This window comes from Neltuma alba, unplaced genomic scaffold, assembly GCF_004799145.2.
Source record: "Neltuma alba isolate B1F8T4 unplaced genomic scaffold, ASM479914v2 tig00012917_pilon, whole genome shotgun sequence".
Lineage (NCBI taxonomy): Eukaryota > Viridiplantae > Streptophyta > Magnoliopsida > Fabales > Fabaceae > Neltuma > Neltuma alba.
Window position 1 is genome coordinate 256,230 of NW_021637284.1, and position 23,568 is coordinate 279,797.

The following is a 23,568-nucleotide window of genomic DNA, read 5'->3' on the forward strand; positions in this document are numbered from 1 at the left end:
CAGATTCAGTTATAAGGTGGCGGTTGCATCAATAAATATAATTTCCTTCTTTTTGTGGCTTGCAAAATATAATTTCTTTCATGATATCTTTTAAGGTATTGTCTCATATAAAATGGGTCCTGGATAAATGGAAAACTACTTTTCTCCGCATGGATAACCGATCATAGCATTTATGGATCGTTACACATATAGAACTTGGTATTATAGACTTTGATGATCTTCAAATGTACTAATTGATTGATATGGATCATGAACGTTTAATCAAGATAGTTTGAAACTACAGTCAAGACGATATTTACTGAACAAAAGCTAAAATTTTAAAGGAGAATTAGGGAGGAGGACTAATAAGGAGTGATATTTAAGAGAAAGGATCATAAAAATTAAAGTTGTTTAAAAGAACTAAATATTCAAATATAAATTTAAAAATACTACATTGTTCCTATTTAGCCTCCTATATTTTTTCCTATATTTCATTTTTAAAACCAATGTGAATTAATAAATTTTACTCAATTAAACATGGTTTCTCTCAAAATTTACAACTTACATAAAAATCAACTAAAAGAACTCAAACATCGTTCAATCATGTAAAAATTAAGGTTTAATTTTTCTTTGTCAAAAGTTAAAATTTTCTTTATAAAACATCGCAGACTTTCATTGAAAATAAAAGTTATATAATTTTATTAAAATTTAGATTATTATATAATTTATTAAATAAATAATTTTAAAAATTTAAAGAAAATGATTGCATTAAACTTCTTAACACTACATGTATTTTTAATTTTAAAATCTGATATAAATTTCTTATAAAATAAAAATAATAAGTAATAAAAATTGTCTTTGAATTTTTTAAAGCCATATATATAATAAATTATATAATAATCTAAATTTTGATAAAATTGTATAATTTTTATTTTTGATTTTAAAAAGAAAATTTTAATTTTATAAGGAAAATGAAAATTTAATTTTTACATAAATAAACAGTGTTTGCATATTTTTTTAAATTGGTTTTAAGGTAGGTTGAAAACTTTGAAAAAATCAGGTTTAATTTAGTGAAATTTGTTGATTTGTATTAGTTTAAAAACAAATTGTAGAAAGGAACAGAGGAAAAAATATTAGGTTTGGATAGAGATAATATGATATTTTTACATTTATGTTTGAAATTTAGTCCTTATAAATAATTTTAATTTTTATGGTCACCTCTTATAAATATCACTGGTTATTGTTTTTTTTTAATTCTCTCAAATTTTAAAAAGATTAATTAGTTCTTAAATCCTCCGTTTCTCTTTTTTTATTTTTTTTGTGGTCTGTACATGTTCAGTAGGACTAGAAACAGATGATGTTGGAGGCTGATAGCAAACACCGCGTCAGCGACAGAAGAGGAACAAGTTGTGACACGTGGTCCTATCTTAACCAACAAGTAAAGTGATCTTAGCCGTCCATTGCGTTTCAGCCCCCTATAAAAGAAACATTAGGGTTCACTTGTCTCCCCGTCCTGCGGTATTTGCTTTTTCCGTCTCGTCTCCCGTGATTCCCAGATCTTGTTCGTGTTCCTGGCGGTCATCCATTCTACTCGCCGGATCCGTATAGATCAGATGGAGATCTACCAGCCGATGCCAGTTTCCAGGCGTTGCAAGCAATATTTGCTTTTGTCGGCGCTTCCTGGAGGTTTGATTTTACAAGTGATATTTCTTTTTATTCTTACCTTTACCCCTGGCTTGAGGTTTCTTGTCTCAGATCTACTTTCCAGGCGGGTGTTGTTCGCGTACGGGTTTGTTTGTAGGCTACCGTTGAATCCTTTCTCTGTAAGGCTCTAGAGGTATTGTATTGTGAGCGAAGAATCGATGATCTCGACGTAGATCTTGCAGCGGACGATTAACGGTTTTCTTGCCCTACAGTGGTTTAATCGGTGCACGCATCAGACATGGTTGCGCTCGAAGATTTGTGTTGTTCCTTTCTCTGTGTATTTTACCAGATGTTCGATGATGTAATATGAATTATCCGTCTGAAGCTGAGAGGAATCTGTTTGTGCGGTGGATTTTGAGATTTTGGGAGGAGCGGGCTATAGTGGTATGTCATATAGCTGAATGATCTTTGTCATGTGACCTTTGCCATGACAGGTGCGCTTGCATGGCAGGTCAAAAGAGTATCTTAATAAAATTAGTCTTTTTTGGTTCAAGGGGAGACCGCACGGGAATTTGCCCGGGGTCTCCTCTTTTTGGTGTGGTGTGTGCTCCTTTACGTTCGTTCCTTATTTGCTATCTCATTCGCCTGCATACCACAACTGACGCGAAGGATACGTCGGCCGATTTAACAAGGTATATAGTTATAATCCCTCTTACAATTTATTGGATATTTATTTCTGACTCTTGAGGAGGTTTAGAATTTTGTGTCTTTTAAACAACGATCATTTCTCTTTATTGCAACATATTTCGTCTTGAATCAAGCAATTTTCCGTATCCTGAGTACTGCTACCGGATCCTCTTAGTTTTTAAGTATTCATTGAACGCCCTCTTTTCGAAGGTAAATTAATGTTAGTTTACATCATCTTTTAAACAATGTCCAATTGTACGCATATTGAACATGAAATTCCTCAGTGTTTGCTTTGTGATCATTCATTTAGTTGCTCCGTTGCTTCAGTTTCGTCTTGGAGCGCAAGATTAACATTAATTGTCGTTGCCAAGGTCCCTGAATCTTATGTTGCTTTTGCATATCCAATTTGACGCCTGTTGATTACCATTGTTATTGGTCTGACTCAACCAGATTATGCTTCGTATGTACTCAACAAGATTATAGTTTGTATTATCCCGGCAATCGAGCTTTGTAATGCAGATTCACTAATAGACTGGATTGAAAGTGCGGGAAGTCTCGAGCATTCATATTCTTTTGGTTATGAGCTTCCATGTATGCTCAGCGAGGGTAATTTTTGTACATAATAAGCAAGCTTAATATGTCTCCTCATTCTATTCAGTTCTTACATTTATGGAGAGATCACGCGTGATTTCGTTTTTCCTTATATCGGTTTGCTGGTATTGTTCTCATTCCTGTTAAGTTCCTGGTCTTGCGTACACAGATTTTGTAATTTATTGTACACAAGCTTTGTAATTCAATTTATGTTGGGGACATGATTGATGTTATCCCATGCACAACTGTGTTTCTTACATTATGTAGATTGTGGTTTGTGGTAGCATGCTTAGGATTTCCTGCGCTGGCGAAGAAGGGTTTCCCGAGGATGTTCGATCTTTAGTGGTAATTGCTGGCTGCAATTAACTCAGTCTGGATGTCAACCTCTAATTCATGCTATTTATGGTTGAAAGACATCATGGCGCTTAGTAGGTTAGGTGCCTTGCTTTTGGAATTTTTTTTTCAAACTAAACTCTCTCTTTTTGAATATCTAATGCATGGAATTTGGACCTGCGGATGGGTGAGTTCTAATTTCATTTGAATTTTATTCCGTACATAATTTATATAATTTTTGCTTATAATTTACTCTCTTTTTTTTTTTTTTGGAGGGGGGATGTTATAAGGGTTGGGACATATCTTCTCAAGGGATTCCCAGCCTACCTAGTATCATTGTCCGATTAATTGGCAATTTTGCATGTTTAATTTGGAGTTGTGTCTTGCACTTGCGAAGACAACTGCAAAGCTTTGTTTTGCGAGGAAATCCGGCCGTTGCCTTTTCTAATCATTTGACGTAATTGTCTCCTTAATTTTGGTTATAAACTAGATTCTGAATTAATATGCGTTTGCGCATATTTAATTTGGAAGTTTAGAACAGCGAGTGTAATTTTAATATGCTGTTTCTTTTTAAGTTGGGTTTTTAATTCGATCAGATTTCCCAATTTCAGTGACTTTGTCTTTGAGCAAGGGAAGGAAAATCTTCGTCTGAAAAATTAATTGGAAAAACGATCCTTAAAGCTATGTGAAGGATATGCTTATGGAATGTTCAGTGCCGTAATACATTGTATGCAAGGGATTTAGCTGTGCATAAAAGTTTAAACCATGCTTTATACCTATTGAAATGGAAACTTAGTGACAATTTGAATAGAATAGAATGGGCACTTGCATGCGTATCCTTAATTAGTCTTGCGTGTAAAAGCATTTTCCTTTGGTGATGAATGTAAAATTGTTTTTGTTGAACAGGAATTATTAAGTTCTCTTATTTGCGTTCTGTGTTTTATTCTATTTGAAAATATTTTTGAGCAAACTTTTTATTTAAAATTTTAAATTTAAATATGGTACGTGGAAATGGATTTGATATGTTGTATGTGAAAAAGCTGCTGTTTTCGTTCTTCACAATTTCTATGGGCCATTTTTCAGTAAATTTTTAAAGTGGGGATTTCTCCCAAATTTTTTATGTTATATTTTCAAAGTTTTAATAATATTTACGTAGGGCATAAGAGAAAAAACTATTAAGATTGATCCCCAATTTCTATCTTTCTTTTGTTTTTTTTTTCAATTTTTAAACAATAGTATTGAAGTATAAAATGGTAGTGGGGTATAGGCGTCCCTGTCTGGCTACAGAAACCGCTGATAGATCCGTAAGCTGAAAATGGAAGAGCGCTTAAAGCGTCTGTTAACTCGAGCAGAGCTTTGAGAGGATGGTGGTTCAAATCCACCCGGATCTTTCTGTTGCTTGTTGGTTCTAGCTGTAATTTTAAATAATTTTTTATAATTGATTGATGAACTAGGTAGTTTGCGGGTAGGGTTGGGTCGAGGAATGTTATTTGATGTTGAGCTCTTTCTGTTGGCCCAATGATTCGTGGGTTACTGGGTTGGCCCAAATGTTCTAGGTTGCATGTAGGTGGTTGTGCTTTAATCCTGTTTATGACTTTAAGCTATTAGTATCTGTCTTTTTAATTAAAAATTAACTAATTTAATGAATATATGTGAAACTCGAGCTGAGGCTTTATTGTGTGAGGACGTTTATCTTGCAAGTGCGAAATAAGTTAATTTGTGGAGTCAACCCAAAAGCCGAGACCTTATTTTACAAATCGCAATGCATTCATTAGTACCCTCCACAGAAAAATTGATGTTCTACCGGGAATGGTCGTCATCCAAATGATTTGTGAAATATTTTCTTAGTGGGATTAGTGACCATGAAATTTTCGTAATTCCATTAGCTGCGCTGAGGATGTGATGGTTTGATTAATTCAATATCCATGATCATTTTGTTTGAGGTATTGTCAAAAATTAAATATAATTGTTTTTAGGGGTGCGGTGGATATGCAACTAGAAAAACTTTTATGTCGAATGGGTGAGATAATTTTTCTTATATATTTATTTTATATCGTATGGAATTATGTAAAATAAGCTGAATTAGATAAAATTATTATGAACTCAAATGTAGTATCAAATATTTTTAAAATTTTTAAAAAATTGAGTGAATTCTTTTTATGCCTCCGGTTTTGATGTCAATCAAATGCTCCTTAGAAAATTTAAAAGACTACGGTGATAGAATGTAGCATATTTTACATTGTGAAAACTTGTACATTTTATTTTTTAATTTAATGCTAATAGTAAAAATTGGATTTTTATCCTTTTTACCTGGAGTCAAGTTAAATAGTTGATATTATCGGGACCAATAATTGGAGGAAGGCGTCATGACTACAGGGCTGTTTGGGTAAAAACAAAATCATAGTTTCAGAAGTACTTTTATAGTATACAAGATAAATATATGAAGGAGTTTGTCTCGATTTGCGAAAAAATGCTTCTGAAAAGCACTTCTAGGGTTAGCCAAACACCCCCTATTTCAATTTCACTAGATCTGGATGGAACCAAACCCTAATTTTAAAAATAATAATATTAAAATATTTTTTAAAAGTGTTTTCTACAAAATCAAACGCCAATCCCTGAGAATAAGGGCTCGTTTGGATTGCTGTTGCAAATGGTAAAAGCACACAGGAAAGCGAAAAACTGAGGTTTTTGGTTTATTGTAGCTCAAAAGATTGTTTGGATGGGGTTTATTTTCTAAATGACTTATAGAAAAAGGTAACTTTTCTAACTTATCCAACGCAGTCTGAATCAACTTTTCTAACTGACTTATAGGAAAATTGTGCAAAGCTTACGATCTAATTAGTTATGTGATTCCACTTACTTTAATTAGAGACCAAATAAATTTTAATTTATATTCATGTTTGTCCAATATATATATTTAATTAATTATCTACAATGTGTTTTCAAATTTTTCTCCATAACAAATATTTTTATTCTATAATTTCACAGATAAACTATTTATATTTTATCATAATAATTTTACGTGTTTTTTTAAACTATTATCATATTAAAAATATAAAATTTCAAACACTACTCCATACTCTTTTTAGTCATTTTACAACTAAACTAACTTTTCTATTAATTATCCAAATAACTTTTACTTTTTTTAACTGACTTTTTAAAAGCACCTATCCAAACATAAATTGCATTACACTAACTGATTTTTATTCTAACTTTAGTTACAAAAATCAGTTTTACCCAACACCAATCCAAACATGTCCTAAATCGATCTCTCTATAACGGATTTCCTGAAATCTCGCTCTCATAAAAGGATATCCTATTTTTATGTACGAAACAACAAAATACACCCTCCATTTTTGTTAAAAAAACAACTAATTAAATCATATTTATGGAAGAATTGGTTAAAAATAATTTAAAATATTCATAATAAATATAATGATATTAATGTAAATAATTAAATGACAGTCAAAAGAGAAATTAAAAAAAAATAGGAACAACTTTTAAATATTTTCATATGAACAGGAAGAAGCCATATTAAAAAATTATTTCCTACAGCAATGGAGGGAGGGAGTACATTCAATCCTATCCTTCAGCTGCATGATCTCATAAAAATTTTCACTATCCTCTTCGTTGTTCAAGCTAAAACGCTTGTACCAGGGAAAAAGCAATTGCAATTGAGTTTGTCATCACAGAAATCCATCCTTGATTTCAGTTTTCGTTTGCAGTAGCACATAGAAATAACAGGAAAATCAATTACCATCCCTGTATCGGCCACCTCCTCTCTGATTCTGGAAGCCAAGAGGATCGTTTCTTTTGCTTCTTCTCTGCCGCCGACACCGCTACCGGCAACCTGTCGTGGTCGGAGGGGATTTTTCTGAAGGTGAAGACCTTGCTTAGAAAACCCAAACCCACCTTGATGTCCTTCTTGCGCCCATCACGGAGATCGCACTCGCCGGGTAATCTCATGGATTTAGTTAGCCTCTCATAGCCACTGCTTCTCGCACATTCCGGAGTCACAGATTGCGATAGGAGGGCCGACCTGTGTGAATAAAACCACCTAAAACTTCCACGGGCTTCCATCACCTCTTGTATTTCTGCTTCTTCTATTTCCTGGTTAGCTACACAAATGGCTTTATGGTGTTTGGTGAGGTAATGCACAATTACGCTGTTAATATTTATGAGGTTTCTTGGCCGAACAAGAAACAGAATACTCAACAGCGGTTGCTGTTACCCTCGCTTAGCTTCATCATGCGGGTGGGCGATGAGAGCGACTTAAGTATAAGCCAATTCATAAATGTTCATCACCTAAAGGATATAATATTTGATTTTCTATCTCTATGTTCCTTGTTTGATTCGAAGACTTTTTTTATTTTTGACCTTATCCTGGGTTAGCTTTCACAGCATTTGGAATTGAAGATAGGTTATTAGGGTCAAAGTCGCCTGGTTTTGGCTCTGATTAGAGTGTCTTGGTTGAGCTCAACATGGCTTCGTCTGGTACATGATCTTCTTAATTTTACTCGAACCAAATTTTTTTGTTTTATTCGGTTGCTAAGTGCGGGGATCTAATTTGTTTTGTTGACATTGTAGTTCTTTTTCTTTTTTAATTTCGACTTACCAAAGTGATTACACACACACACACACACACTTTTGTTTTTTGCCCGAAATATATATACACTCTCGGGTGATTATCTATATTTGCAAAGAGTTCAAATGAGTCATTATTAGTTTTTTTTTCCCCCATTTTTGAGTAGCCTGCTTCTTCTTTTTTTTCCTTCCAAATTTCACATTGATATTTTCATTTTATATGTTATAATAAAAAATAAAACAAATCCTCAACACTCAGTGGGCCCTCAAAGGCGAGATAGTTGCATTCATTCAGAGGAATTAAGCAGTAGCAACTGGGAAGGCAAGAAAGCAGTTGATAATTTAAGAATGGCCAGTCCTTTTCCACTAGTTAGATCTGTTTCAGAGTAAATAATGTTCATATTTTTATTTGACACCGACGAAGTATAAAATACTTTCAAAGGGTAAAATTTTCTGATCTCTCCGTTCCTTTACTGAGTTACCAAAGCTATCAGCGAAGTGCATAATCATGAAGCATGCTACTAGACATAATAATCAGATATCAGGGCCAATCATAGTGTTCATTACAGAAATATTACATACGACAGCTGGAATATGGTAAAAGAGCATGATTTTTTTAATTTACAACATACAGTATAAGATCATAAGGTTATACCCAAGGTCGGCTCGAAGGAGGACAAAAACAACTAGCATCCAGAGACAAGTGACTATTTGCATTCATCAGCCTCAAACACCCTGTAAGTTATTGTGCAGGTTATGGAACTCTTCATAGTTCATTTGAGTAGAGACACTCGTCAACAAGCTGGCGGAGGTTGGGATTCTCCAAGGCGGCAGCAACCCTTTCCTTGTCATTTAACTGCTTATTGACTGCGCCACAAACCAATATGCAGAGTTATTAAATTGTTACGCGTTCGCCAGAAGAAGGAATTCTATGAGAAACTTATATAGGGAGCTCATGATCATCATCAACAGTCGGAAACCTAACAAAGTGAGCTCGTTTTTTTCATCAGAAAATCATGGGCCCGTAATGGAAATGCCTCTTCCCATGTTCCAATTTGTTCATATGGGAGTCAGTAACACAAATGGTGAAGAGTGAATAAAGACTGCATAACTTCAGTCATTCATAGAAAAAGGCAAATGTTGTTCAAAGAAAAGTTCAGCAGCACCTGATTCTTCATCGGCATGAGATCCTGGAGATACTTTGATGTCCACCTACAAGAAGTAATCTGATTAGAGAATGACAAAGATAGCCTGATATAAGAAATGCAGTAACGATTATGACAAATAGAACAGGTCTGAATGAGATTTTTTTGGCCCGGGGGGTGGGGGTGGTGGGGGCGGAGAAGGTGGGAAAAAAAGGTGCTGTACAACAATGATAAATGGAAAATTTGCAGCGTGTTTGGGGTGGCGTCAACGCCATCCCAATCATGCTACTAGAACTGATCATATAGAAAAACAATAGGTCATATCAGAGACGGCGATACCAACCTTGGGAGCGAAAGAAAATATACTGCGTTGCACTTAATCAGTATAATTCCACCCCAGTCGGAAGGAAGTATTTAATTCCCTTTAATGTGGGTTGGACCAAAATTTCATATGCATGAGAAATTGAGTCCAGGTGAAGAAACAGCGCTTTCCATTCCCTTTAAGGTGGTACCGACGGAATGCCGATACCTTCTAATAGGTTATATATGACCTCAAGAGTATGAAAATGGGTCACTAGCAGGGCACCATTTGAAATTGTGGGGAATCTCCATTCCGGCCCCTCAAAATAGAAGTGTTTAAACAACTATGGAACAGTTCATAAAAAATGAAACAGAGGACGCATAATTGCTTGTTCACCTTGCTAGTTGCATGAAATGAAAGCATAACTTTCTCAATAATACTACCTCCGGTCCTAATTATAAAACCTGATTTGTAAGTAGTAGTAGTAGGCAAATCAATTAATGAATGTAGAGGTCATCGACAGAGAAGCCAGGAACCAACCTTGTAATGAGGAGGGAAAAAGTGTTTTAGCTTAACTCTCAGACAAAGACCAATTACTGTTGCCATGCTGCAGTGCTGGATAGTTGGTGTGAAAGTTATCCTAGTCAGAAATACAGAAATTAAGCGCAAACCAAAAGAAACTCAAACAAAGAGAGTTCAGTAGCATCCATTAAGTGGGCAAGCAATTGCATTTGCTCAGAAAAGACTCCTATTTGAATTAGACTAGATTGAGAGAAATAATATTTGACAAGAAAAAACGGGTGTTCTACTCACAGAATCCGGCCCAATTTGTCATCAACTGTGATTGATTCCTCAGAAAGGACGCTGAGTTGTTCTAAGGAATAAGGGTGTTCCGGATCCCTGATATCTCTCACGAAATTTGCAGATTCTAAGTCAAGGATCGCAGTTAACACATCAGATATAACAAAAGCAGGGCGAAAATTAGTACCGTGCTCGCTTTTGTTACCAAGAAACCATGGGGGAAAATTACATATCAATTGCAATTTTTCCAAATTCAGTTTCAATTTTCAGAAGCTCGATCAAAGAATTTCCCATGTACCAGATATATAGCAATAGTAAATCTAAACTAAGAAAACGGAAAACCAAGAGGGGAGAGGGAAGAAGAATAGGAAGAAAAAAGTCAAAAAACACGCAGGATATCATAAATTTCAAGGGGGTCCACGGCATCATCGGCGTGGAGATCTTCGGTGCGAGCTACTCTCTCCTTTTTCGCATGAACTACGGGGTTCGCATTGATCAGACCAAGAGTCATCTCTTCAATCTTACTTTCTCTCGCACAGTCTCGTTCTGTATTCAGCTCACCGAGCTTTCTCGTTCTGGACCCGCAGTCTCGTTCACATGCACAACACTTAAAAAAAGAAATAAAAAATTGTTCCGGAGTAAAAGTAAATAGAAGTGAAAATTGGGCTATTTATGATTAGAGTTGTCAACAACTCCTAAATTGGATCGTTTTCATGGGCTTCTTCGGAAAATCGAACAGGTGTCCAAATTAGTTATTTATCAAGTGCCCCAACGCAGCTTTGATAGTTAGAAGCCTTTACAGTCCCATCGTTCCTGATCTAGTTTTGCTCTACACAGTTTAAGCCCTGGCCTTGTTATCTTTTTCAAAAGCCGAGTGTTCAACATTTACTTGGCTAATTAGAATCTCCCCTTCAACTGCATCATCATCTTATTGGCGGTATTTGCCTATTTAAAAGACTGTGATATTTATAATTAAGAGCTAAAAATTCTGCATCTAATAAATTAAAATAATAAATTGATTTTTATATTCATTCTCATGGGCCATTGATGAAAAATTTTAGTTCATTAATTTATATCTAAATTAAATTTTTCAAGAAGAGCCTGTAGCGTGTGTTTTATATAAAGGAATATAACATATTCAATTTATCCTTTGCCCCCTCTTATTTGAGTAGATTTTATGGGATAATTTCCCATTTACCAATTGATTGCATCCATGGAATTTGGATGAGTAGCCTTTACCATCACTTGAAAACAGTCGTTTAAGAAAAACAGATGTCATTTTAATGCATACATGAGTTAGTTGCACCATCTTAGTTTATAAATACTGAGGTCAATAGAGTTTTTACATTACACGTTAATAATGAATGATTTTAAAAAAAAAAAAGAATTTTGAGTTGGCGACATCTAAAAATGTTAGCCATGAACTTATCGTAATCAATCTTTTTTACATTGTACCCATTTGGATTAGCAATTATTTTTAATTTAATTTTTGTAAAAACTAGATTGAGTGATATAGTTTATATTTGGATTAACTTTTGTACATAAGTAAGTTTGTAAAAGTAATTGTTTGGATTATTATTAAAAGATCAAATTTAGATGTACAATAATTAAAAATGTTATGAATTTTATTAAATAATACTACCTCCATTCTTTGATATAAAAACTAATTGGAGACTTAATTTAATTACAAATATAATATTCTAGTATATTTTATTTCTAATATTTATCTATTTTGTTCTTAAGTAATCCATATGTCATAGTAATCACACGTGTTGATGAATTTCATTAAAAGGTGGCTTTCAATACACATGATTTAGGAGAATATATTATATATAATTAATTTAATTAATTTCTTTAATATTTATAAATTAGTTATTTAGCTCTTATATTAATAATTAGTGTGTGTATATATATATACTGATATGAAAATTTTGATGCTTTTATTTTGTACTATAAAAAATATAAGTCTAAGTTTAAATACAAGTAAGATGGTATAATGTGATTCAAGATAAATTTTTTTAAACATGTGATCCAATTTTTTTTTTGTAATCTTCTCTTTCCACTTTTTAAAAGTCATAAGTTTCAAATTTTTACTTATAACTTATCGTGACTTTTCATCTAAAAAATTAAATTACTCCAACGTTATTACAAACATTTCTAATTTTATTCACACTGCGCCATCACACGTTTTGGTTTAATGAGTTATTTTTTTTCCCGTTGAAATGCTAAAGCAAACAAACCCAATTGTCTTCACGAAACCTACAAGTCACTTCTCAGTGCTCACTAGTACAATTGGCAACTGCACTTTCACGTATTTCACCACAATCTTTATCTATGTTCTTCAGTATACTGTGATAAAATAAAAGTATCGGCACGGCAAAAACAAGTGAGTAGGAAAATAAGTTAAAAAAACTTCATAAGAATTAAATGTACGATAAGTAATAAGTAATACTCCCTCCAATCTTCATTATAAAACGCATATGGTTAGTTTTTTTTTAATATAATCATTATTTAAAATGTTAATTATGTGAGAGGATGTAACATAAATATAAAAAGTATAAGTGTGGGTAAAATACAAATTTATTCTATTTTGAGAACGTGACCGCTTCTCTTAATTCTGATAATGTGATGGTTAGAGACTTAGAGGTATTTTATGATAGAAATAAAGAAAATCTAAGAGAGTGTATAAGTACCCTTATTTAATTATGTTGAGTTGATTAGGAAAAAAACATAAATACTCAGAGACTAAATACAGAAAAGTATTTACCCGTTTGCTGGCAATCGCCGCGTCAAAATGTGCCTCTTTACCATTTCCAGCTTTGCTGTTGCTGCTTTTGCTCACCCTTCTCCGCCCTCCCGGCCCTTCGCAGTCAATAATAACGCGGGGGTCAAAAACGACCGATTGATGTAGTAAACGGCGTCGCATTTAATCACTGTCGTTTCTCCCAAGCTTTCACTGCGTGCTCCTCGATCAGAAGGAGGAAGCTACGACGGAATGGTTCACAGTGCCTACGATTCTTTCCAACTCCTCGACAATTGTCCTTCAAAGATCGAAGCTGTCGAATCTTACGGCTCTAAGCTCCTCCTGGGCTGTTCTGATGGCTCCCTCCGCATATACGCTCCAGAATCATCCGATTCCGATAGGTCTCCGTCGGCCGAGCAACACGCTCAGGAGCTGCGGAAGGAAGCCTACGTGCTCGAAAGAAACTTGACTGGCTTCGCGAAGAAACCTATCTTATCAATGGAGGTCTTGGAATCCAGGGAGCTGCTGCTTTCACTTTCCGAATCTATTGCTTTTCACCGTCTTCCTAATTTTGAAACCTTAGCAGTCATCACCAAGGCCAAGGGCGCCAATGTCTTCTCCTGGGATGACCGAAGAGGTTTCTTATGCTTTGCGAGGCAAAAGAGGGTCTGTATTTTCAGACACGATGGTAATTCCTTTTGTTCGACAATGTTCCTTTATCTCTTTTCCTTCCTATACGATGACCAAGATGGGAGATATTTGATCATGCACTCTCTGTTTCTCTGATAACTGAGGAATTGATATGCAATTACAAGATAGCTGAAACATCGCAGCCCTCTTTTTGGCAATGCGGAAAACTTCTTGGGGTACAAATGAGGCTTGTATATTTCTTCCTTGATGAATGTTTTGTTGGTGTTCTTCAGGTGGCAGAGGGTTTGTGGAGGTGAAAGAATTGGGTGTTCCAGATGTGGTGAAGTCGATGTGTTGGTGCGGTGAAAATATATGCCTGGGGATTAGAAGGGAATATGTAATACTGAATGCTACAACTGGCGCGTTGTCTGAGGTATTTACTTCTGGGAGACTAGCGCCGCCTCTAGTGGTCTCTCTCCCTTCGGGGGAACTTCTACTTGGAAAGGTATCGTCTTCTTCAGTAACTGTTGTAGTCTTGACATTTTTAACTGGTCACGCTTCTGGCAGAATCCTGAATTTGTATAGGACGTCCGCTTCATGAATGTGCAATGCCAATATGAATGGATGATCCCCCTTTGGTTTTCATGCTATTTTGGTAAAGTCATAGAAGCCCTCATATACTGCCATGCATACTTTGCAATGTGTTGTATTCCCATGGTTTGTTTGTGTTTATGATCAATCCATTCAGACTCTCGTGCCGGGTTCCTTTCCTAATAACTTTGTAGGTTTGTTTAATTTTGTTCCTGTGAACAACTTTTAACATTAACCACAAAATTTTGAGCCAATAATGTTAATTGAACATTAACTTAAAATTATAAAATTAACTTCAATATATTTAATGTCATCAATTATTAATAATTATATTAATATTAATATTAATATGGGGATGAAAAGATAACATTTTCGGCAGACTGTCAAAAGAAACTGCATGCAATAGCCAGATTGCAAGCATGATTTTGTGTCTATGCTGAGTTCAACATTTCAATTATTGTTACTGCATATAGTTTATATTCTTGAGTCAGAGGAGCTGATTTCTATTGATGCATTTTTAGGAGAACATTGGGGTCTTTGTGGACCAAAATGGGAAACTTCTTCCGGAGGGCAGGATTTGTTGGTCCGAGGCTCCTGCAGAAGTTGTAATTCGGAAACCATATGGAATAGCCCTGCTGCCAAGATTTGTAGAGGTGACTAAGCATTTAATGTTTGACTGTATGCATTTTGCTTAGAAAGAAAATCATTCCTGGATATTCTTTTACTGTGGAAGATGTATTGATGCACTTTAAAGCACTGCAGGTTCGATCCCTTCGAGACCCGTTTCCACTTATACAGACTGTTGTTCTTCGAAATGTTCGACATCTTCGGCAAAGCAACAATTCTGTGATTCTTGCATTAGACAATTCTGTTCATGGACTCTTCCCTGTTCCTATTGGAGCTCAGGTGTGGTAAATTATATTATATGATATAGATTCCCGTGGTTCCTATTTTTGAATTCTAGTGCAGATGAGAAAGAATTTAATCATTTTTACCCGTTTTATTATAGTTATCATTCTTTTGTGGTAGCTGATTGATGTAATTGTGGCACAGACAGCCCCCTTGAGCCATTGCATTTAACTCTTACCAAATGATCTCCTTACTTGTGTTCTATACCGAGACTTAAGTATATTACTTGTCTGTTGCAGATTGTCCAATTAACAGCATCTGGCGACTTTGAAGAAGCTCTGTCATTGTGCAAACTCCTTCCACCCGAAGAGTCAAATCTTCGTGCTGCAAAGGAGGGTTCAATCCATATAAGGTGATTTGCTACTACTAGGTACTCCCTGTTAAAGAAATAAACTAGGCAAGGCACTGTGTTTGTAGAAGACCTAGCTCTTTGCATTAAGGACCTCTTTTTTGAAGTACAAATTTTTATTTAACAGGGAGTCTTGCTTATTAACTGCTGAATCTTGTCTCTTGAATTTGTAAGATTTAGTTATTGTAGAATCAGTATAAGGCATTTTATTTTAGAATTGAACTAACGTGGATTTGGCTTGCTATCATATTGATAAGGACAAGCTTATATCATAGGAGAATGCCTGATATTTGATATATTTATTGGTCTTGTGCAAGGATATTCCTTTTACTTGCTCATATTCTAGTTACTGCAAATATTCTGTTAGAAATAAACTTTTATGACCATGTTACAGATATGCTCACTATCTTTTTGAAAATGGGAGCTATGAGGAGGCAATGGAACATTTTCTTGCATCTCAAGTAGATATAACTTATGTTCTTTCTCTGTATCCATCCATTATCCTTCCTAAGACAACCATTGTTACTGAGCCAGAGAAGTTGGGGGACATTTCCTTGGATGCTGCATATCTCCCTAGAGGCTCTTCAGGTCTGTCAGATGATATGGAAACCCTACCGCCACCACCTTTGTCAGAATCCGATGCAGCACTTGAATCTAAAAAGATGAGTCATAATATGCTTATGGCTCTCATAAAGTTTTTGCAGAAAAAGAGATATAGTGTTATTGAGAAGGCCACTGCTGAGGGGACAGAGGAGGTTGTTTTAGATGCAGCTGGGGACAACCTAATATCCTATAACAGTAGTAGGTTTAAGAAAACAAACAAGGTAAAGGAATCTGTCCCTTTTTTGGGTCCTGTTGGGATAAAAATATACATAGTAAACTTGTCAGATTTTCTGTAAGGGATTTGTTCTGGATTTATGGTGAAGCTTTGGGACCTCTAGTATGCTGAATCATCTGTTGTGGTCTAACAATATTTTATTGGCATAGTTGGTATTGAAATCATATGACTTGGTAAATTGTTGGTGTCAGGGGCGCGGTAGTGTTCCTGTCAGTTCAGGAGCTAGGGAGATGGCTTCTTTATTGGATACTGCACTTCTCCAAGCATTGCTTCTTACTGGACAATCTTCCTCTGCTCTAGAACTACTGAGAGTTCCAAACTACTGTGATCTGAATATATGTGAGGAGATACTTCGTAAAGGCAGCAATAATGTTGCTTTATTAGAACTTTACAAATGCAATTCAATGCACCGAGAAGCTCTTGAGCTTCTTCATCAGTTGGTGGAGGAGTCAAAGTCAAACCCATCCGAAGTCACACATAAGTTAAAGCCTGAGGCAATTATTGAGTATCTCAAGGTAAAATTTCAATTTGGAAGATAAATTTATTTCATATTCTTCTTCCTTTGGCTTTTTGAAGATTGTGATGTGATGGCTGAATCCCTCTTCTTCACAAGATTAACTCACGTTAAAAAATTGCTTAGCAGGCTGTAGCATCTGATATATGACATTTTATAACCGTTAATCATATAGTGGTTGCATCGATAATTCAGATATCTTCCTCCAATAGCATCCCGATCTGCTGGAGAACATTTTTTCTGTAGTTACTTAGGAGATTAATTAGAAAGACTTGTTACTTAATGTACGTTATGGTAACAATCTGTCGTCAATTCCAAATCCTTCTGAAATGTAAATTTTAATTTGGGTACATATTTGTCATGAAAATGAAGTACTCAGTTATTTGATGGATTTCTGATGCAGCCCTGTGTAATTCAGACCCCATGCTTGTTCTGGAGTACTCAATGCTTGTTCTTGAAAGCTGTCCAACACAAACTATTGAGCTCTTTCTCTCTGGAAATATTCCTGCAGATATGGTGAACTCCTATTTGAAGCAACATTCTCCAAGTATGCAGACTACTTACTTGGAACTCATGCTTGCAATGAATGAGAGTGCTGTCTCTAAAAATTTGCAAAATGAAATGGTTAGGACTCTGTTGCATCTTATTCTATCGCTCTAGTGTTGCACGTTTTCTTTTGATTGAGGAGGGGCAGGTTATGTAGAAACTGCACATAAATTCCCGTAACAACTTGTTGGTGATACAAGATCAATTGCTTCATGGTCAGCATGTATACTATCATTTGTTGCCTAAAAGAAGTACTTAATCAGAGTATTCTGCAATCTAGGTACAAATCTATCTTTCTGAAGTACTTGAGTGGCATGCTGATTTAAGTGCTCAACAAAAATGGGATGAGAAAGCTTTCTCCCCGACAAGGAAGAAATTATTGTCTGCTTTGGAGGGTATATCAGGATACAATCCGGAAGCTCTACTGAAACGTCTTCCACCAGATGCTTTATATGAGGAGCGTGCTATACTGTTGGGTAAAATGAACCAACATGAATTGGCACTGTCCTTATATGTTCATAAGGTATATCAAATATATATAGTCATTTGTGCACGGATAGTTCGGTGTGGTAGTTATTTTCTGATAATCATAATGCATTTTGGTTCTTTCATTTGTGCGCAAGTAGCCAAGTACTGGTTAATATTTCATTTGTTTACTTTTGAATATTATGGAAATAACTATCCCTTCATTTGTAGCTTCATGTTCCAGAATCAGCATTGTCTTATTGTGATCGGGTTTATGAATCTACAAATCATCCATCAGGAAAATCTACCAGCAACATATACCTATCTCTTCTGCAAATCTATTTAAATCCACAAAGGACAACTAACAGCTTTGAAAAGAGAATCATGAATCTATTATCTACCCAGAATACAAGCATTCCAAAGGTTAGCCATATGACTTCAAAATCTAAAGCAGGCCGAGGAAGCAAAAAGATTGCGGCAATAGAAGGTGCAGAGGACACAAAAGTTAATTTGAGCAGCACTGATAGTAGCCGGAGTGATGGTGATCTGGATGAAATTAGTGAGGAGGGTGGTAGTACGATCATGCTTGATGAAGTCCTTGATTTGTTAAGTCGCCGATGGGATAGAATAAATGGAGCTCAGGCCCTCAAACTTTTACCAAGAGAAACTAAACTACAGGTATTATTCTTATACTAATGAGTAGTTAAATTTCAAACGGTCCCTTTTCTTTTTCAGGGATGTGGGGAGAGGCAGTCATAGACTCGATATTTCATGCAACTTGGTTTTGGTGCGTAACCACAAGAACACTAAAGGGAAGCCACAAGAACTATCATGTCCGCCTAGTTCTTGTTGCTGTTCCACAGCTGGACCACCTATCACTTGTTTTCATTTCTTGGGTTATTTCTTTTTCTGTCCATTAAGAAATGCCTTCTTGTCAACATGATTGAGTTGCTTCAGTTTTATAAAGCAATGTAACTTTATCTGTTGCCTGCAGAACTTGCGTCCATTTCTTGGACCTCTTGTGCGAAAATCTAGCGAAATGTACCGTAATTACTCAGTGGTCAAGAGCTTGAGACAAAGCGAGAACCTTCAGGTATGCATCCATGAGGGATACAGAGTTCCATTTATGTAATAATTTTAGGTGAAGTTGGTAATGTTGAGGGGTATTGTTGAAACTTGTAACATATCCAGTACACGCAGGTGCAGAGACATGTTAGTGGCTCCATTTTTTTTATATTATCTCTTTCTGATTTTCTTTTATGTTTCTGAGAGTGCACCAGTGCCGTATGATCTTGCATATTCAGATGCTGCTGTTTTCGTAGCTAGTTGTCTATATTTTCATCATTGTTCAATTTGCGCTGCGCAGGTGAAAGATGAACTCTATAATCAGAGGAAAGCAGCGGTGAAGATAACAGGAGACAGCATGTGTTCGCTTTGCCATAAGAAGATAGGGACTAGCGTATTTGCAGTCTACCCCAATGGAAAAACTCTCGTGCACTTCGTCTGTTTCCGAGATTCTCAGAGCATGAAAGCTGTGGCTAAAGGGTCGTCATTGAGGAAGCGGATATAGATACGGGTACTGAAGGGTCTAGTCATATCAAGTGGTGATCGAGTTGCCTTTTTGAACTTCTCTTTACGCGTAGTACCTGCTGGTTGGAGAATTACAATGATCATGCAATGCCGTACTTTTTTTTTTTTGGGGGGGAGATCAGCATGTACTCGTTTCTTTGCACTTTGAATTGTGAGGTTTTTTGAACCACAAAAAAAAAAAAAAGGATTGTGAGGCTTGGTATGTTGCAGGCGTGATGTGTTTCTCTCGTTCATTTTCTAGTGTGTAAATATTGGCTCAGGCTGTTGTATGCACAAAACTCGTGTATTTTGAAGCATTAAAGGAGAGCAGATTTTGTCCCTTTTATGCTAGGCTCCAGCTAATATACATCCGAAGGTCCCCAAAAAAAAAAAAAAAAGCTAATACATATCCGGTCCTTTTCCAGTCAAAATATGCGGGAGAGTTCGCAATTTGACTTGCCACCCAATCAAGGTGACCTCATCTGTGCTCGTTATAGTATTCCCGCACTCTGGTCTCGCGGGTTTGCACGAGAGACAACCAGAAAAGAAAGGAAGAAGGTTTTTTGGGTTTTTAGTTCTTTGAAACCTTGCTTTTTAGCTCGCTTTTCAAAAGGATGCAATCTGGTACCGCTAGAAAATCAGAAAAGAAGCGTCCTTATGAAATAGGAGGCTTGAAATGAGCACACTCCCATTCGCAAGCATATCTTGGAGAAAATGACAAGCGCTGCGTAAATTTGATCGAACGTTAGGATGCATATTTGCATTTTACTTTTTCTGGAAAAGAAACAAGTTTTTCTTTGGCAATAACAGTTCCAAAACGAGAGCAGGGCGATGCATCATTTCGAAAGCTAACCCTTCTTCCCAACAAAACGATAAACAATAACACCAACCCTGGATCCCTCGCAAGGGGTATCCAGGTGTAAAACGTCAACATCAAAAAGCTTCCTCGCCTTCTTGAAGAAAACCGATTCCTTTTTCCACCTCCTCAAGTGGGCCATCACGAACACCGCCTTCCTCCGCTGATTGCCCGCTAAGAGCATTCTCAGTGTTTGGAGGAGAGGCTCATACAGGTGGTCGTGATAAACCACATCCGATGCCAGAATAACATCGAAATCCCGCCCAATCACTTCCACGTCATCTGCGTGACCCCACCTCAGCGGCGCCACGTTCACTGCCCCACCACTGGAAGCCAAAACGCCCGCGTTGGCGTTGGCGTTGAATTGAATGTTGGGGACCACATGAGGAAGGTCCGTGGCCGTCACATTGGCGCCAAGAGTGATTGCGGCGACAATTCCAACGATGCCGGTGCCGGATCCGAGCTCGAGGATATTTAGTGGGCGGCGATTTGGATCAACCGAAAATACCGAGAGTGTGGAAGTGAGAGGGCTACTGGCAGATTCGCATCGGTATCCATCCAGAAGGGAAACCAAAGTGGTGGCTGCCGGCCAGAGCTGGAATGAGAGACCTTCAGATGGGAGCTGCCGAATCACGACCGTTGAGTTAATCGAGCGGAGGCTGTGCTTCTGCAGTAGTTGCTGCTTCGCGGGACCGTTTTGCATGACAGTATTCCCGCCGTTTGCTTTGTGTTCTGTGTGCTGGCCATTTACCAGTACTTTCTCTTCATTATCCTCATCGTTTAAGAGGACATTCAGTGGGCTTATATCTTCATCGTCATTCTCTTCTTCCATTTTTCACAAGAACTCGCAAAACGAAGCGGTTGCCGATTCCATTTCCCAGTCTTCTCCTGTTACTTGTTAGGGCATGTTTGTCACGACATTTATACTCGCGGTGTTGGGCTTGTCCCCATCATGGTTATCTTTGTATGGGCTGGGTTGGGCCGTGTCATGGGCCTCATTGAGTGTATTCTGGCGAGGCAAATTTATTTTGTAAATCAGTCCCTTTCCTCCTTATAACTGTCCGAAGATTTCTGAGATCAGAGAGGCACTCTTCGCACTATAGACGTGCACGCAATAGATGTGTGATCGGAGAATGCCGTCGACGCCATCCACGGTGGCATAATTTCTGATACCAGCTCCTCTACCAACTCAGCTAGTCAGCTACTTATTCTCTCAATCACTCCTGTTTCATGATGCAGGCATCCGATATTTTCCCTGTCCGTCTTCTAAATTTTCTCCTCCTTGTTCTTACTCAGCAGTCAGCACAATTTTCTTACTGCTCAATAATTCCCGTTTCATGAGTTGTGTTGTTCTATCTTATTTTGCTCGGTGATTCTTACTGAGCACAATTTTCTTATACTCGTTTTTTCTCTCAGTCGCTCCCATTGTTTATAATTTAATTGCTTTGAGCGATGGAGAGATATGTTATCTTGTCATGAAGAGTTGTATTGTCTGATAATTAAAATCTTTTTGTTTTTTAAATCTAAGGAGCAGCAAGATGGTACGAGCAGTATTGATGATGAACAAGCCACGGAAATTCTGACTGATTAAGTCCTGTGAATTTTCGCTTTCTTTCTGAACACTCCAGCATTGAATTCCGCAAAGGATCATAATATATTGTTCTTGATTAAAGGATAGTATGCTAATGATGTGCTTGGTCAGATCGTAGAGAAGTAGCGGGATGTACCCAATTTCTCGGCAGGTTTCTCTCTTCTATCGTAGTCAAAAGATTAATGTAGTTGATTCTAGCTTTACTTACAGGATCGTAAATTTTGGCCTTGTTTGATTACACTGTACTGGACTTTTTACCAATGGCTTACTGCTTTTCTGTTTGGATTTTTTTTCTATACCTTAATTGTTGGTTTTTCCCGCTATTTTGGTTGTGATAAAGTACCCGATTTTTGTGGGATAATAAGTGATGGGGAGAGTTAGAACAATATAGGGAATAATTATTATTTTAAGTTATTTTAGATATATTCTATTTGATAATATTATTTAGGTTATTTTTCTGATTTGCTGAGTGATCTCAAGTTTAGGACTAGAGTCCCACGACACTTGTTCATTGAGTAAATAATCTTATTCATCTAATTTATTTTTCAGGTAGTTATTTATTTCTCATTATCTAAGTTATGGACTAATGGCAGCATGTATAAATCATCTGAAAATAAAATTAGTGTTTTGTTTTTACTAGCGAGGATTCTCCTCGAGCTTATTATTTCTGAGTTTTCTTTGCTCATATTCTAACCTACTATAACGATCTTCCTTCATCTTTATTGGTAATTCTGTTTTTATATTTTGATTAAAAAATTTCTTCTTTCTTTACCCTGTGCCCATCTTGAATGCTACAGGCAGTTCTCCGCCGTGCACCTGAAAAGCAACTTCGTGGATGTTGAGTCTATCTTCAGTTCGGTATTATTTTCATTCAGCTTTCGACTTATCAATATTTTGCTTTGGATTTTATTCCTTACTTTTTGTATGCTCCGGTAATCATAGTTGAGTAAAAATTCTGACGAGATTTACGATCTTATTGTTAAGATAAAGAAGAGGGGAAAACATGATAGAAGGTGCACATTTGGGTTTTCAAAACCATGTCTTCTACCTATTGTGTAAGAATGGGGTACCATAAACTTGCGTCTATTCTGCTAAAACTCTCGGAAGTTGAACACCTCAGTGTTAGGTCCATATAATATTCAGCAGCTTCTGTTGAACACATTTTGCACATTATTTTTTTAATTTGATTATCAACTCGCGCCATATTGATGATCTTGTTTGCCATAGTGCTTTTATGCTTCTGTCAACCTCTTTGGAGCAATACTTAACTATTGAGTGCCAGCTTTTGTTTTATCCTCAAAACAGTATATTCACCTTCACAAGTTTCCTTCAGGATCCTCGCCAACATTATTACTATACTTCATGTTTATATTTAATACTCTTCCGGTTCTTAATATAAAACCTATTTAACTAATTTAATTGGATTAAGAAAGTTAGGTAAGTTAGTTAATTATAAGAAATATGACATATTTTTTCTAAATCACCATAATCATCTTATTTACTATACTCTCTTTTTCTTCTACTTGATTATGGTTGAGAGAGTATCCATAGGGATAATTTATGAAAAATTAATAAATATGAGAAATAAGTCTTATATTTAGGATTAAAATCAACTTAACAGTTAGGTCATATATTAAAAACCAGAAAAGTATTTCTAAGACTGATCTTGCCATCGTCGACCAATACAAGGCATGAGCTCACTTGATATACATTTTATACCTTTTTCCGTAGTCAGTCATTCTAGGCTCTAATATTCTATGTTTGTGGATCAAGATCAGTATAGTTTTACTGAGAGCTTGCTATGCAATTATTCGCTTTGATTGTTGATCCGTCATTAACAACACACTTGAATTTGTTGCGTCGCACATCGATCCAAGCCTTGACTATGATGCCATGCATGTG

At 36.3% G+C, this 23,568-nt stretch overlaps 3 protein-coding genes and 2 long non-coding RNA genes across 8 annotated transcripts; 3 read left to right on the top strand and 2 right to left on the bottom strand.

Annotated features, from left to right (window-relative positions):
- The first annotated feature begins 1,474 nt into the window (after nucleotides 1-1,474).
- LOC114732493 (uncharacterized) lies at nucleotides 1,475-3,414 on the top strand. 3 transcript variants are annotated; one of them, XR_003738987.1, is made up of 2 exons: nucleotides 1,475-1,665; nucleotides 1,735-3,414. It is a non-coding gene; the product is annotated as an uncharacterized LOC114732493 (long non-coding RNA). The 3 variants fall into 3 exon arrangements; XR_003738988.1 differs by having other exon boundaries at nucleotides 1,748-3,414; XR_003738989.1 differs by having other exon boundaries at nucleotides 1,476-1,665; nucleotides 1,781-3,414.
- Nucleotides 3,415-8,317: 4,903 nt separating this feature from the next.
- Nucleotides 8,318-10,661, bottom strand: LOC114732500 (protein AE7-like 1). Its single transcript, XM_028919775.1, has 5 exons — nucleotides 10,465-10,661; nucleotides 10,078-10,183; nucleotides 9,805-9,904; nucleotides 8,985-9,030; nucleotides 8,318-8,685 (listed from the first exon to the last, which is right to left on the bottom strand). The coding sequence occupies exons 1-5, from the start codon at nucleotides 10,574-10,576 to the stop codon at nucleotides 8,585-8,587; spliced, it is 465 nt and encodes a 154-aa protein (XP_028775608.1). The 5' UTR covers nucleotides 10,577-10,661; the 3' UTR covers nucleotides 8,318-8,584.
- Nucleotides 10,662-12,919: 2,258 nt separating this feature from the next.
- LOC114732497 (vacuolar sorting protein 39) lies at nucleotides 12,920-19,565 on the top strand. The gene is made up of 12 exons (XM_028919773.1): nucleotides 12,920-13,496; nucleotides 13,732-13,943; nucleotides 14,551-14,682; nucleotides 14,792-14,935; nucleotides 15,178-15,290; nucleotides 15,682-16,111; nucleotides 16,317-16,639; nucleotides 17,041-17,263; nucleotides 17,466-17,708; nucleotides 17,882-18,328; nucleotides 18,645-18,743; nucleotides 19,017-19,565. Exons 1-12 carry the CDS (start codon nucleotides 13,061-13,063, stop codon nucleotides 19,218-19,220), a joined length of 3,006 nt encoding a protein of 1,001 aa, XP_028775606.1. The 5' UTR covers nucleotides 12,920-13,060; the 3' UTR covers nucleotides 19,221-19,565.
- Nucleotides 19,566-19,924: 359 nt separating this feature from the next.
- Nucleotides 19,925-20,981, bottom strand: LOC114732496 (protein N-lysine methyltransferase METTL21A-like). Its single transcript, XM_028919772.1, has one exon. It carries the CDS (start codon nucleotides 20,905-20,907, stop codon nucleotides 20,068-20,070), a length of 840 nt encoding a protein of 279 aa, XP_028775605.1. The 5' UTR covers nucleotides 20,908-20,981; the 3' UTR covers nucleotides 19,925-20,067.
- Nucleotides 20,982-21,202: 221 nt separating this feature from the next.
- Nucleotides 21,203-22,982, top strand: LOC114732498 (uncharacterized). Of its 2 annotated transcripts, XR_003738991.1 has the most exons (3): nucleotides 21,203-21,332; nucleotides 21,610-21,817; nucleotides 22,464-22,982. It is a non-coding gene; the product is annotated as an uncharacterized LOC114732498 (long non-coding RNA). The 2 variants fall into 2 exon arrangements; XR_003738990.1 differs by having other exon boundaries at nucleotides 21,203-21,817.
- Nucleotides 22,983-23,568: the final 586 nt, after the last annotated feature.

Coding starts and splice junctions, on each gene's coding strand:
- LOC114732500 (XM_028919775.1), bottom strand. CDS start 10,576: ATGACTCTTGGTCTGATCAATGCGAACCCCGTAGTTCATGCGAAAAAG. Junction 10,184..10,464: donor GGACCCCCTTGAAATTTATG/ATATCCTGCGTG, acceptor TAGAATCTGCAA/ATTTCGTGAGAGATATCAGG. Junction 9,031..9,804: donor TTTTCCCTCCTCATTACAAG/GTTGGTTCCTGG, acceptor TACTTCTTGTAG/GTGGACATCAAAGTATCTCC.
- LOC114732497 (XM_028919773.1), top strand. CDS start 13,061: ATGGTTCACAGTGCCTACGATTCTTTCCAACTCCTCGACAATTGTCCT. Junction 17,264..17,465: donor AAAATTTGCAAAATGAAATG/GTTAGGACTCTG, acceptor TCTGCAATCTAG/GTACAAATCTATCTTTCTGA. Junction 17,709..17,881: donor TGTCCTTATATGTTCATAAG/GTATATCAAATA, acceptor CTTCATTTGTAG/CTTCATGTTCCAGAATCAGC.
- LOC114732496 (XM_028919772.1), bottom strand. CDS start 20,907: ATGGAAGAAGAGAATGACGATGAAGATATAAGCCCACTGAATGTCCTC.